Raw genomic sequence first — 15,187 nt, 5'->3', positions numbered from 1 at the left:
AGATGGAAGCAACTAAAATTACTATAGTGTTTTGTAAATTTTACTCCCTGCCTAGTAGCATTGACACTTTGTTTGTACTCTTTTCAGAACATAATGCCACATATAGTGCACCCACACATGGATCCTACTCAAACACCAGGGTCAATGGTGTTTCTCATGCAACAAATGGTATGTATTTTGTTTTCTACAAAACATTAAATTCTACTTTCACCATGCAAAACTCTATCTGAAAATTGTTGCATTGTTTCATACTTAGGAGAGGAGAGCATATGTGCCAATTATGGATCATGGACCTCTTCCAGAATCAGCTTTTGTTGCAAATGCTAGAGATGGCATACCCCCTCCTAGGATTACCACGGCAATGGCAACAGGCAGAGTTAGAAGAAGAGGGGTGACTGAAGACATTCCTGAAGATGTACCTGAAGCAAGCTACGAAGCAGCTGAAAATGCAAGAGGGAGAAAGAGGAGAGCAATTGGAAGAGGCAGGGGAAATGTCACAGGAGTAGGCAGAGGACCTGGGAGAGGAATTGGGAGAGGGAGAGGTAGTGCCAGAAGGACTGGGGGAGGCCACATAGGAGGTAGGACGGGGCCAGGAGCTGGGCTGTGGAACACCATGTTTCCACTAGATGAACCCAGATCATATGTGCGAGCCGAGGAGGTCCTAGTGACACAAAATGCACCACAAGAGGAGTGGCTTGATGATTTCCAAACCTTATAGAGCAAGCTGCATATCAAATTAGTTCATGAATGAACTGGAAAAAAATGCAATCAAGTTCATGCATGAACTTTTGTTCTTTGGATTATTAGAACTAAATTTGCCCTTGGCTTAAGTTGAAACATGTCAGGAGCTGAACATATCTTTTGTTAGGATGCTTAAATGAATATGATGCTATCCTCTCTAAATTAGTTCATGTATGACTTCTCTGAAGATGATATGATGCTATCCTCTGCACTATAATTATTGTGAAGATGATATGATGTTATCCTGTGCTCTATGATTTCTGTGAAACTGTTTTCTTTTCTGAAATTTTATTTCATTTCATATAGAAATGCTTCCTGTGGTGTTTTTGACATGATGCTATATTCTGCTCTATGATTCAAACTGTTTTCTTTTCTGAAATTTTACTTCATTTCATATAGAAATGCTTCCTGCGAAGTTTTTGATATGATGCTATATTCTGCTCTATGATTTTTGTGAAACTATTGTGCAGAAACCTTGCTGTGCAAATCCTATATAGAACAATTTTAAGAGTATGAGAAAAAATATATAAAAAATTGGTGTTTTTGGAACTCGAACCTAGAATCTGTAGGTGGTATTATTTTGTCTGTAGCCAGTGGGCTACTATGCAAGTTCTGATCAACTCTCAAAGCTATCTTCTCTTAAAACAACAATTTTGTTCTTTGTCTGTCAGTTATAAGGAAAGGCCGCCTGTGTACAGCCAACCCGGGGGCTTATTTGTCAAAAACGTGAAATCTAAGGGGTTTCTGAGAAAACTCATGCCAAACGCAGCAGCCCACAGCCTCCGGTCCCTGCCAATGGGACCGGCGCCACGCTGTCTTGCTTAGTCAGCGCTTGATTCGTACGAAACCGAGAAAAGCACCGTATGTGCACAATAGAGCCAAGTTTTTTCACCACTTTGACGTATCTCACAACTTGTAGCACCAAAGTGAACATTGAGGCCAAGTTGTGACACCAAGAGTGTAATCGACTCATTTTCTTTCTAAGTTTTCTTAAACTAGTTGGAAAAACCATCATAGGAATAGTTTCCAGTAGAAAAAACCATTATAGAAATAGTTTGTTACTGACGTGGTACTAAAAGAAGACGCCCGCGGTAATTTCTGAAAATACCTGGAATATAGCCAGTGCCACTGTTTGTACCTATTGTCTGGCGTTGATGAAAAAGACGACACCGCTGGTATTCATGAAAAAATCGTTGGCGTCGCGTATTTCTGGAACGATGTGGAAATATCACATTACTGGCGTTGATATATGGAGCACGCCTGTAAATTTCCGGTGTAGCGGCAAAGCTACTTTAGTCAACGCCACTAATGTTAGTTGCCATAATTACAATTTCCTTATGTATTGTCTTATGCATGCCAAAAAATCTATTGTCACATGCATGCCAAAAAACCCGATAATATCCAAGGTTACAAAGTGTCTATATGTTGTTTTAACATTTGACAAGGCTCAATTAAAACTGACATACTTTTCTAGTTGATCCACGACCTACCGGCCCGCACACTACTGGAATTTCCCTATCACCGGGTGTCAGGCTCTTCGCCGACAGCCAAACCACGGGCACTCGGAAAAGTAAGAGACGCCGAGAGGGCCTCTCGGCAACAGGCGCAACTCGGCAAACACATGATATTGCTGAGAGTCGACCTCGGCAAAAAGGCAACACTCGGCAAAGGCACTATTTGCCGAGAGCCATGCAGTGCCCGCATGGCAACGTTTTGCCATGTGGCACGTTCGGGTGGCGGTTAACGGCACGTCCACGATTTGACTTCTTTACCGAGAGCATCTCTCGGAACAGCAACAGTTGCCGATTTAGTCCCACCTCGCCTACCTGTTTAAATAGTCCGATAGTCCAATTGCATTAAATTTTGGTGTTCATTATTAAGAATATGTATTAGCTTTATGCCCGGAAGCGGCATGGGATATCCTTTGTGATGTCCTTGTAGCACGGCTAGGCCTTGCACAGATGAGGGAGGGGCATGCCATGACACCGGCGGGTGAAAGTACCTCGGTGGCATGAATCCTCGGAAAATTGTATGACGCTAGAATTCCTCGAGAGCTGGCACAGTGTCATCACATGACCCCTGTAGGGGTGGTAAAAGTTTGTGCGCGTTTTGAATAAGCCTCCCCTGAGGCCGCTTCTAAACCGCACCATCTCCGAGCTAGTCTCTGGGTATCGAGAGGGAGTGTGTCCGGTTTGTGCAGGATGTACAGGTGATGTTGCTCCATTGGTCTCGAAACTTCTCGTGCTCTCAAAGGAGGCCACCACATGAGACGTGCAAGGCCCCGTATTTTTCGGACCCGCGTGCAATATTCAAAAAATTTATTGCTCTGCTAGGGTTTCATCGCTTGGAATTGAAGATCAGCAAGGCGGCACATATCTCATAGACATCCCTCATAGTGATCTAACTTGGTGTTGAAACAACCTATCAGCTAAATACAAATAAGTGATCGACCGACTCTATTTGTACTATAGTCTAGAATACTCCCTATATCAATTGTTGCTTCAGCAGTATGAACCTTATTCAAGGCAACAATCTAAATGTCAGATACGTATGGTAAATCAACCATTTTGCTGAAAAAATGGATCAACCAATCGATTCACAGTTGGAGGTGCAATTCTGCCGATTTAAAAGGTGCCACTGTGGGCGGGCGGATCGTACAAGATACCCTTAAACTATATGTCTTATGAACATAAGATAGAATAAATATGCAATTTTAATACTATACACGGTCAGTTTACTATCCAAATCAAGAGAAACATACTAATTAACTTAACTATCCTATTTTGTCCCATTGTACATGGGATGTTCTACACAATGAGATACTCCGATTCAGATCTGAGAAACAAGGAAACTATCTGATTGTGGTTTATTTAACGGAAGTTTCTGCATTGGAGTAAGAAAACAAAATCCTTGGAAATTTAGTGTTACCGTGCCCCTAATAACCATACAAAGCAGGCTCGCAAAAATTATGAGAAAGCGATAGGGAGAGGGAGAGGGAGAGGGAGGGAGGAGGGGCGTTCAGCCAACTACACCAAATGTGGCATTCTCTCTATCTTTTGCAAAAGATGTAAAGTTTTCCTATTGTCAATGCAAGTGTGAGCTTGTGGTGTAGTGATCCCTGCGTGTGTGGTCATGACTTGAGATTTGGTCTAGCGATGCATGAGTTCCTATGTTTTGCCGGAATGTTGATTAATTTATGTTCCGGCAAATTCTGGGTGGATCTGGACATGATTCCAATTGTACCTTCGTGTGAGTTTGCTAAATAATCTATATTGCATATTTAAAAGTAGTTTTTATTCACCCCTAACTTAACTTGTTTATTTATAATTGACAACTTATTTTCTATCTCCATGAATTACACGAAAGATAGGAGACAAGACCTATTACACTGCTGGCTCGGAGCTTACTTGGGAGGTGAAGAATTATCTTGTCTCCTTTGTTAATGATGTTGTTTCATTTAATGGCACTTATGGAGCTGGCCAAAATAGATCCCGACTAGTCGGGCAGCGGCATTGATTTTCTTTGAGTCAATTACACTCTTGGTGTCACAACTTGGCCTCAATGTTCATTTGATGCTACAAGTTGTGAGATACATCAAAGTGGTGGAAAAACTTGGCTCTATCGTGCACATACGGTGCTTTTCTCGGTTTCGTACGAATCAAGCGCTGACTAAGCAAGACAGCGTGGCGCCGGTCCCATTGGCAGTGACTAGAGGCTGTGGGCTGATGCGTTTGGCATGATTTTTCTCAGAAACCCCCTCAGATTTCACGTTTTTTTACAAATAAGCCCCCGGGTTGGCTGTACACAGATGGCCTTTCCTTTCTGCGTTATTGACTTGCCTGTTCGACTCCCTCGCCTCTATCTTTTCCTCCTATCTCTCTCCGATCATTTGAAGGCGGCGGCGGCGGTGATCTGTAGGACGCGTTGATCGGCGGCGTCGATGACGATGGAACCCCGCCGGCGGGCTCCCGGCGAGGCAGCCCCTGTATACAGTGAGCACAGCCCCAACTTTCCCCCTCTGTAGCCCCTGTTTTTTGTAGGGTTTCCTTCGGTTGGTTCGCCGGTGACGAATGTTGAGTTTTGTGTTGATTTCGTCCGCGGATGCTTTTTAGATGGCGTGACGTTAAAATCCCCCCTCGCATTCATCCGTAGTGTCGTTTGTCTCTATGGTTTAGCACGGGTTTAGAAGGCCCCATCTTTTTTGCATGAACAAATCAGATATATGTTAAAATCTGAGTGCTTCAGTCAAGTCATTGTGTGTGCGCACAACCCTACATTGTATTTGCCAATTTGTACTTAACTGAATTTGTCGACATTTGTTAACTGAATCTGTCAACACATGTTAACTGAATTTTTGGACACTGCTTTAACTGAATTTTTCGACACTGTTTTAACCGAATATTTGAACAGGTTAACTGTAAATAACATGTGCATTTTTAATTGAATACTTGACAAGGCTTGTTGTCTGCTTTGTTAATTGAAAACTAGATATTTGCATTGCCTTGTTGAACAAAATTATAATTGTAATGGACTGTTCTTTGTCATCTGAATATATTTATGCATTGTTGTCTCAATTGTTTTTGCCCTATATGCACTGTAGGTGATTTTGATGGATTGTTCACTGTTGAGATTCATCACAAGGGATTTTTCTATGGAGCTGGCAGCAACAAGACATACATGGACTATCAAGTTGATTGGTTTGATAGCTATGATAGTGACACATGGTCTATATTGTGGATTGAAGATTTTCTTAAGCAGCTGGGGTATTACAGTGATAGTGGACAACATGAAGTGTTTTGGTGTCAGCCTGGAAGGACACTTAGTGAAGGAATGAAAAAATGAAATGTGATGCTGACAGCCTTGCAATGATAGCAGCTAGTACACAACACAAGAACTTATTGCTGATCATAGACCATGGAGATACACTGAACAATTTGGTACGAGATGATGTTGTAGTTCAAGGGGTTCCTGAATTGCCAAAGGTCATAACTCCAAGGAAAGACAAGGGAAAAGAACAAGCAACCTCACCTAAAGTTGCAACTGTGAGAAGTAAGAGGAGTAAGAGGAGGGCAAGGGGATTGTTTTCTGAAGGATCATCTTCGGGATGTGTTGATGATGATGTTGACGAAGAAGATGTAGAACCTGCAGTAGATTCTGAGACTGATGAGGAATTTTTTGATAGCGACTATGATGTAGAGGATGGGGATGACGATTTATTTGAAGATCATGTAGACAAAGAAGTGGATGATCACAGAGAAAGAGTTACAACATGTGACTATGAAACAGAGCTAGCAGAGGACGCTCTAGATGACCCTCACATCTTGTTATCCAAAGAAGAGAGGGACTAGTTGAGCTACCATTTCAAAGGTTACAATCCAGAGACAGATCTGAATACTCCTGTATTTAAGTTAGGAATGGTGTTTGGTAGTGTCCAGGAGCTCAGACATGCCATAACTTCTTATAGCATAAGAAACAGAGTTGCAATAAAGAAGACAAGAAACACAAGCACTACAGTTGAAACAATATGCAGTTTTGATGACAAGACTAAGCAGACAAGAGAACACTTTTCAACTCTATACTGGTCATTGGATGCTTGCAAGAGAGCATGGCTATTGGGAGGCAGACCCATCATATTTGTAGATGGATGCCACATTAAGACCAGGTACAAAGGAAATTTGCTAACAGCTGTGGGTATTGAACCTAATGATTGCATCTACCCCTTAGCATTTGGGATTGTGGAAGTTGAGTCTACTAGCAGTTGGGAGTGGTCTTTGGCAAGCCTAAAGGATGATCTAAACATATGTAACACCTCTCCATACACAATAATGAGTGACAAGCAAAAGGTATGCTCCCGAGTTCATTCACTTTACATGTACTTTATTAATTTAGAAGTGTGTAAACCATATATTGATCTGATAGTTAATCTCGTATGTGATGTTTAGGGTCTCATTGCAGCAGTAGCAAAGGTTTGGCCAGATGCTGAACACAGGTTCTGTCTCAGGCATATGTACCAGAATTTCCATAAGCAACACAAGGGGGAATAGTTGAAGAACAATCTTTGGGCAATTGCAAGAGCCACAAACAATCCTACATACATGAAAGCTATGGAAAAGATCTTGGCCGACAGTGTGGGTGCATACAAATGGGTAGAGAAATGGCCTCCAAAGACATGGATTAAAGCCTTTTTCAACCCTTTTCCAAAATGTGACATTCTACTGAATAACATGTCTGAATTATTTAATAGGTTAGCTTCTAATTTAGTATTGTGCTTCAATATTAATTTTGCAATATTCCTTTTTCAGTTTCTATTGTACTACATTAACATGTTTGTTTCTTCTTATGACAGTTGGATCTTGCCAGCAAGAGAATTACCAATTTTATCTATGGTGGATAACATAAACAACAAGATAACAGCAAGGATGTACAACAAGCAGAAGGAAGTGGCCCTGGATAGGAAATGGAGTGGTAGATTGTGCCCTAAGATTAAGAAAAAAAACTTGAAAAATTTACTGACTGGGCTGCTAATTGCATGGCATTTGGAGCTGGCCAGAAGGTTTTCAAAGTTGTGTCAATGAACCATTCATACATCATGGACTTGAACATGGAAACATGTGACTGCAAAAGATGGGACTTGTCAGGAATTCCATGTCACCATGCAATAGCTTGTGCTGGAGAGGAGAGAATAGATCCTGCAACTCTAGTACATGAATGCTACTCTGTGGATACTTACAAAAAAGCTTATGGATTTAACATAAAGCCAGTGAGAGACAAGGAGCATTGGAGAAAGATGTATGGAGTTGATGTACATCCACCCATGTACACTAAGGTCATGGGAAGACCAAGGAGGAATAGGAAGAAAGATCCAGAGGAGAAGCAGATGAAAGATGGAGGGAAGAGGCTGTCAAAGCATGGTGTGTCCATGCATTGCTCTTTATGTGGAAGAGCGGATCACAATAAGAAAGGGCACAACAAGTGGGAGGAGAACAATAGACATGCACCTCAGCCTGCAGAAGATGATGGAGATGATGATGATGATGCAAAGTATTATGACGATCCTTCAATCATTTCAGTAAGATGGAAGCAAGTAAAATTACTATAGTGTTTTGTAAATTTTACTCCCTGCCTAGTAGCATTGACACTTTGTTTGTACGCTTTTCAGAACATAATGCCACATATAGTGCACCCACACATGGATCCTACTCAAACACCAGGGTCAATGGTGTTTCTCATGCAACAAATGGTAAGTATTTTGTTTTCTACAAAACATTAAATTCTACTTTCACCATGCAAAACTCTATCTGAAAATTGTTGCATTGTTTCATACTTAGGAGAGGAGAGCATATGTGCCAATTATGGATCATGGACCTCTTCCAGAATCAGCTTTTGTTGCAAATGCTAGAGATGGCATACCCCCTCCTAGGGTTACCACGGCAATGGCAACAGGCAGAGTTAGAAGAAGAGGGGTGACTGAAGACATTCCTGAAGATGTACCTGAAGCAAGCTACGAAGCAGCTGAAAATGCAAGAGGGAGAAAGAGGAGAGCAATTGGAAGAGGCAGGGGAAATGTCACAGGAGTAGGCAGAGCACCTGGGAGAGGAATTGGGAGAGGGAGAGGTAGTGCCAGAGGGACTGGGGGAGGCCACACAGGTGGTAGGACGGGGCCAGGAGCTGGGCTATGGAACACCATGTTTCCACTAGATGAACCCAGATCATATGTGCGAGCTGAGGAGGTCCTAGTGACACAAAATACACCACAAGAGGAGTGGCTTGATGATTTCCAGACCTTATAGAGCAAGCTGCATATCAAATTAGTTCATGAATGAACTGGAAAAAAATGCAATCAAGTTCATGCATGAACTTTTGTTCTTTGGATTATTAGAACTAAATTTGCCCTTGGCTTAAGTTGAAACATGTCAGGAGCTGAACATATCTTTTGTTAGGATGCTTACATGAATATGATGCTATCCTCTCTAAATTAGTTCATGTATGACTTCTCTAAAGATGATATGATGCTATCCTCTGCACTATAATTATTGTGAAGATGATATGATGTTATCCTGTGCTCTATGATTTCTGTGAAACTGTTTTCTTTTCTGAAATTTTATTTCATTTCATATAGAAATGCTTCCTGTGGTGTTTTTGACATGATGCTATATTCTGCTCTATGATTCAAACTGTTTTCTTTTCTGAAATTTTACTTCATTTCATATAGAAATGCTTCCTGCGAAGTTTTTGATATGATGCTATATTCTGCTCTATGATTTTTGTGAAACTATTGTGCAGAAACCTTGCTGTGCAAATCCTATATAGAACAATTTTAAGAGTATGAGAAAAAATATATAAAAAATTGGTGTTTTTGGAACTCGAACCTAGAATCTGTAGGTGGTATTATTTTGTCTGTAGCCAGTGGGCTACTATGCAAGTTCCGATCAACTCTCAAAGCTATCTTCTCTTAAAACAACAATTTTGTTCTTTGTCTGTCAGTTATAAGGAAAGGCCGCCTGTGTACAGCCAACCCGGGGGCTTATTTGTCAAAAACGTGAAATCTAAGGGGTTTCTGAGAAAACTCATGCCAAACGCAGCAGCCCACAGCCTCCGGTCCCTGCCAATGGGACCGGCGCCACGCTGTCTTGCTTAGTCAGCGCTTGATTCGTACGAAACCGAGAAAAGCACCGTATGTGCACGATAGAGCCAAGTTTTTTCACCACTTTGATGTATCTCACAACTTGTAGCACCAAAGTGAACATTGAGGCCAAGTTGTGACACCAAGAGTGTAATCGACTCATTTTCTTTCTAAGTTTTCTTAAACTAGTTGGAAAAACCATCATAGGAATAGTTTCTAGTAGAAAAAACCATTATAGAAATAGTTTGTTACTGACGTGGTACTAAAAGAAGACGCCCGCGGTAATTTCTGAAAATACCTGGAATATAGCCAGTGCCACTGTTCGTACCTATTGTCTGGCGTTGATGAAAAAGACGACACCGCTGGTATTCATGAAAAAATCGTTGGCGTCGCGTATTTCTGGAACGATGTGGAAATATCACATTACTGGCGTTGATATATGGGGCACGCCTGTAAATTTCCGGTGTAGCGGCAAAGCTACTTTAGTCAACGCCACTAATGTTAGTTGCCATAATTACAATTTCCTTATGTATTGTCACATGCATGCCAAAAAATCTATTGTCACATGCATGCCAAAAAACCCGATAATATCCAAGGTTACAAAGTGTCTATATGTTGTTTTAACATTTGACAAGGCTCAATTAAAACTGACATACTTTTCTAGTTGATCCACGACCTACCGGCCCGCACACTACTGGAATTTCCCTATCACCGGGTGTCAGGCTCTTCGCCGACAGCCAAACCATGGGCACTCGGAAAAGTAAGAGACGCCGAGAGGGCGTCTCGGCAACAGGCGCAACTCGGCAAACACATGATATTGCTGAGAATCGACCTCGGCAAAAAGGCAACACTCGGCAAAGGCACTATTTGCCGAGAGCCATGCAGTGCCCGCATGGCAACATTTTGCCATGTGGCACGTTCGGGTGGCGGTTAACGGCACGCCCACGATTTGACTTCTTTACCGAGAGCATCTCTCGGAACAGCAACAGTTGCCGATTTAGTCCCACCTCGCCTACCTGTTTAAATAGTCCGATAGTCCAATTGCATTAAATTTTGGTGTTCATTATTAGGAATATGTATTAACTTTATGCCCGGAAGCGGCATGGGATATCCTTTGTGATGTCCTTGTAGCACGGCCAGGCCTTGCACAGATGAGGGAGGGGCATGCCATGACACCGGCGGGTGAAAGTACCTCGGTGGCATGAATCCTCGGAAAATTGTACGATGCTAGAATTCCTCGAGAGCTGGCACGGTGTCATCACATGACCCCTTTAGGGGTGGTAAAAGTTTGTGCGCGTTTTGAATAAGCCTCCCCTAAGGCCGCTTGTAAACCGCACCATCTCCGAGCTAGTCTCTGGGTATCGAGAGGGAGCGTGTCCGGTTTGTGCAGGATGTACAGGTGATGTTGCTCCATTGGTCTCGAAACTTCTCGTGCTCTCAAAGGAGGCCACCACATGAGACGTGCAAGGCCCCGTATTTTTCAGACCCGCGTGCAATATTCAAGAAATTTATTGCTCTGCTAGGGTTTCATCGCTTGGAATTGCAGATCAACAAGGCGGCACATATCTCATAGACATCCCTCATAGTGATCTAACTTGGTGTTGAAACAACCTATCAGCTAAATACAAATAAGTGATCGACCGACTCTATTTGTACTAGTCTAGAATACTCCCTATATCAATTGTTGCTTCAGCAGTATGAACCTTATTGAAGGCAACAATCTAAATGTCAGATATGTATGGTAAATCAACCATTTTGCTGCAAAAATGGATCAACCAATCGATTCACAGTTGGAGGTGCAATTCTGCCGATTTAAAAGGTGCCATTGTGGGCGGGCGGATCGTACAAGATACCCTTAAACTATATGTCTTATGAACATAAGATAGAATAAATATGCAATTTTAATACTATACACGGTCAGTGTACTATCCAAATCAAGAGAAACATACTAATTAACTTAACTATCCTATTTTGTCCCATTGTACATGGGATGTTCTACACAATGAGATACTCCGATTCAGATCTGAGAAACGGGGAAACTATCTGATTGTGGTTTATTTAACGGAAGTTTCTGCATTGGAGTAAGAAAACAAAATCCTCGGAAATTTAGTGTTATCATGCCCCTAATAACCATACAAAGCAGGCTCGCAGAAATTATGAGAAAGCGATAGGGAGAGGGAGAGGGAGAGGGAGGGAGGAGGGGCGTTCAGCCAACTACACCAAATGTGGCATTCTCTCTATCTTTTGCAAAAGTTGTAAAGTTTTCCTATTGTCAGTGCAAGTGTGAGCTTGTGGTGTAGTGATCCCTGCGTGTGTGGTCATGACTTGAGATTTGGTCTAGCGATGCATGAGTTCCTATGTTTTGCCGGAATGTTGATTAATTTATGTTCCGGCAAATTCTGGGTGGATCTGGACATGATTCCAATTGTACCTTCGTGTGAGTTTGCTAAATAATCTATATTGCATATTTAAAAGTAGTTTTTATTCACCCCTAACTTAACTTGTTTATTTATAATTGACAACCTATTTTCTATCTCCATGAATTACACGAAAGATAGGAGACAAGACCTATTACACTGCTGGCTCGGAGCTTACTTGGGAGGTGAAGAATTATCTTGTCTCCTTTATTAATGATGTTGTTTCGTTTAATGGCACTTATGGAGCTGGCCAAAATACTACACAAAACGTGCCACTAGTCCTAAGTTGAACGATACTAACATTCTTATAAAATTCATGGTAAGATATTTTACTATTGTGTCACTAGTCCATCTTGTCATTCATTATTCTTAAGTAAACTACATTGCTTACTATGTTAGTATTATATTCTTCAACAGAAGCTCCCAAATGTTGTTGCGCCTGCGCCGATGGATGTGGAAGGTGAGATGACAATTATATCATTAGAAGACCAATTTCAAATATAGACACTCGACTGAACACCAGCCAGATGGATGCCTCAGCATTGAAGGATGGAGACAAGTAATGAATGAGTGCATGCCACAAAATGGAGACCGGTGGATCTTTGTGCTCCATCATGGAGATGGAGGGATTTTCCTATTCTTTTCTATTTCCTTAAAAGAGAGGAGTAGGTCCTACTACTATGCATGGGGAAGCTATCTACTTAAAATGATAACGATTAGTTGATACCGTCCATCGTGTTATGACTACTATCTGCTGAGAAGTTATCTACCTAGGATGGTAACAATTAGCTAGTACCGTCGATCGTGTTATGACTACTATGTGCTGAGAAGCTATCTACCTAGGATGATAATAATTAGTTTGCACCGTCGATCATGTTATGACTACTATGTGCTAGTAGTTAATTAATGTATGATGACCGTGTTATATCACTACGATTGATGTTGAGACACGTATGATGAGGAGTAGTTCCTACTACTATGTGTTGTATGTATATGTTGAACTGCATAAAGTCTTGTATAACTACTGTATAAATATAGCATAAATATACAGGAAGTAGCAGCGTGAAGTCTAGGAACACGCTACAACTAATTACTAGTAGCGCGGGCCTACTACTAACAGAAGTAGTATTAGCGCGGATGGCACCAACGCTACTAATAGCCAGTTAGATGTAGTGCGGTAGTGGTAGTGCGGCAGCCCACGCTACTACTGGCCTTATACCCCATACTACTACTAGGCTTATCCCTATTAGTGCTTGGCCCGGTTAGCACTAAGATTTGGTGCCGCGCCCCTAAGCGCATTCGTGGATTACGTGGAAATGTTCCTTACTTCGCCTGCTTACCATATAAAGGTTCAGGTGGAGGGACAGGTTGATCTACAGGCTCCACCTCCTAGACCGTCTCCCCCTCCCTCCAACGATGATGATGCCAACAACGATTGCATGAATGGGGAAGATTTCAGGGCTTCGTTTTCTCGGTCTCTGTGGTACGCTCTGAGTCCCAACCTCTAGTAGGTGTTTCGTTCGCATGCTCCTTGTAGTGCTCCTGCTCACAAGTCCACTAAGCCTTTGGCTTCAACGGTGGCCCATGCTGTCTATATGTCTGCTTTCGAGAATCTGCCTTCTCATACGCCCACCCCTGTTGTACGCTCGATCCTTCCTGTGCGCCGGCGGCACATTTTGACCCAAAGAATTATATCTATGACTTTGACTTTCACGAGGAGTTTCCCCCTTCATCGCGTAGCTAATTTTATCACTTTGTGCTAAGATGTTTAAAGTATTATCATAGTACAATTGAAACTACGGAAGTTCTTATGGTGTGCTATATACATTTCCTTTTTCAGACGATCTACTTAATTAATTTTTTAGATGAGTTACTTAATTATGTTGTTGCTCACTACTGGCAAAAGGGCTTATAGGTGAACCCTAATCTGTGGTGGGCAAGGTGGGGCACCCTCCATAGCTATTTTCGGCAATGAGCAGTGGCAGGTAATAAACTCTGCCCGCCACAACTAGGAGGTTAACTGTGGCGGGTGGATGCCGCCGCTTGCCACAGGTACGACCCCCCGGGGGGCCTTGTTTCTGTAACTTAGTTGTGATGGGCTGCTACCTCTTGAGCACAACGTTGGTTTTCCCTTGAAGAGGAAAGGGTAATGCAGCAAAGTAGCGTAAGTATTTTCCTCAGTTTTTGAGAACGAAGGTATCAATCCAGTAGAAGGCCACGCTCAAGTCCCACGCACCTACACAAACAAAAAAGAACCTTGCATCCAACGCGATAAAGGGGTTGTCAAGCCCTTCACGGCCACTTGCAAAAGTGAGATCTGATAGAGATGATAAGATAATATTTTTGGTATTTTTATGATAAAGACTAAAAGTAAAGAAAGCAAAATAATGTAGATCGGAAACTTATATGATGGAAAATAGACCCGGGGGCCATAGGTTTCACTAGTGGCTTCTCTCAAGATAGCATAAGTATTACGGTGGGTGAACAAATTACTGTCGAGCAATTGATAGAATTGAGCATAGTTATGAGAATATCTAGGCACGATCATGTATATAGGCATCACGTCCGCGACAAGTAGACCGACTCCTGCCTGCATCTACTACTATTACTCCGCACATCGACCGCTATCCAGCATGCATCTAGAGTATTAAGTTCATAAGAAAAACGCTTTAAGCAAGATGGCATGATGTAGAGAGGGATAAACTCAATCAATATGATATAAACCCCATCTTTTTATCCTCGATGGCAACAATACAATACGTGTCATTTCCCTTTCTGTCACTGAGATCGAGCACTGCAAGATTGAACCCAAAGCTAAGCACTTCTCCTATTGCAGGAAAGATCAATCTAGTAGGCCAAACCAAAAGATAATTCGAAGAGACTTGCAAAGATAACAAATCATACATAAAAGAATTCAGAGAAGATTCAAATATTGTTCATAGATAATCTTGATCATAAACCCACAATTCATCGGCTCTCGACAAACACACCGCAAAAGAAGATTACATCGAATAGATCTCCAAGAGAATCGAGGAGAACTTTGTATTGAGATCCAAAGAGAGAGAAGAAGCCATCTAGCTAATAACTATGGACCCGATGGTCTGAGTAAACTACTCACACATCATCGGAGAGGCTATGGTGTTGATGTAGAAGCCCTCCGTGATCAATGCCCCCTCCGGTGGAGTGCTGAAAAAGGCCCCAAGATGGGATCTCACGGCTACAGAAGGTTGCGGCGGTGGAAATAGGGTTTCGTGGTGCTCCTGGATGGTTTCGGGGTACGTAGGTATATATAGGAGGAAGAAGTAGGTCGGTGGAGCTACGAGGGGCCCGCGAGGGTGGGGGGCGCGCCCAGGGGGGCAGGTGCGCCTCCCTGCCTCGTGGCCTCCTCGTTGATTGCTTGACGTCC

General features: G+C 42.3%; 1 protein-coding gene and 1 pseudogene across 1 annotated transcript; both read left to right on the top strand.

The window, feature by feature from the left end:
• Nucleotides 1–144: 144 nt before the first annotated feature.
• On the top strand, nucleotides 145–6,089 carry LOC147961459 (uncharacterized; annotated as a pseudogene).
• Nucleotides 6,090–6,717: 628 nt separating this feature from the next.
• Nucleotides 6,718–8,531, top strand: LOC147961458 (uncharacterized). Its single transcript, XM_087533814.1, has 4 exons — nucleotides 6,718–6,730; nucleotides 7,230–7,810; nucleotides 7,901–7,981; nucleotides 8,070–8,531. Exons 1-4 carry the CDS (start codon nucleotides 6,718–6,720, stop codon nucleotides 8,529–8,531), a joined length of 1,137 nt encoding a protein of 378 aa, XP_087389940.1.
• Nucleotides 8,532–15,187: the final 6,656 nt, after the last annotated feature.

This window comes from Triticum urartu, chromosome 7A (assembly GCF_056163025.1).
Source record: "Triticum urartu cultivar PI428250 chromosome 7A, HENAU_Tu73, whole genome shotgun sequence".
Lineage (NCBI taxonomy): Eukaryota > Viridiplantae > Streptophyta > Magnoliopsida > Poales > Poaceae > Triticum > Triticum urartu.
This window is presented reverse-complemented; position numbering and strand designations above follow the sequence as displayed.

Bases quoted from the DNA above. Each gene is read 5' to 3' on its own strand.
- LOC147961458 (XM_087533814.1), top strand. The intron at 7,811-7,900 runs GTAAGATGGAAG...TACGCTTTTCAG, and splicing joins ACGATCCTTCAATCATTTCA to AACATAATGCCACATATAGT. The intron at 7,982-8,069 runs GTAAGTATTTTG...TTTCATACTTAG, and splicing joins TGTTTCTCATGCAACAAATG to GAGAGGAGAGCATATGTGCC.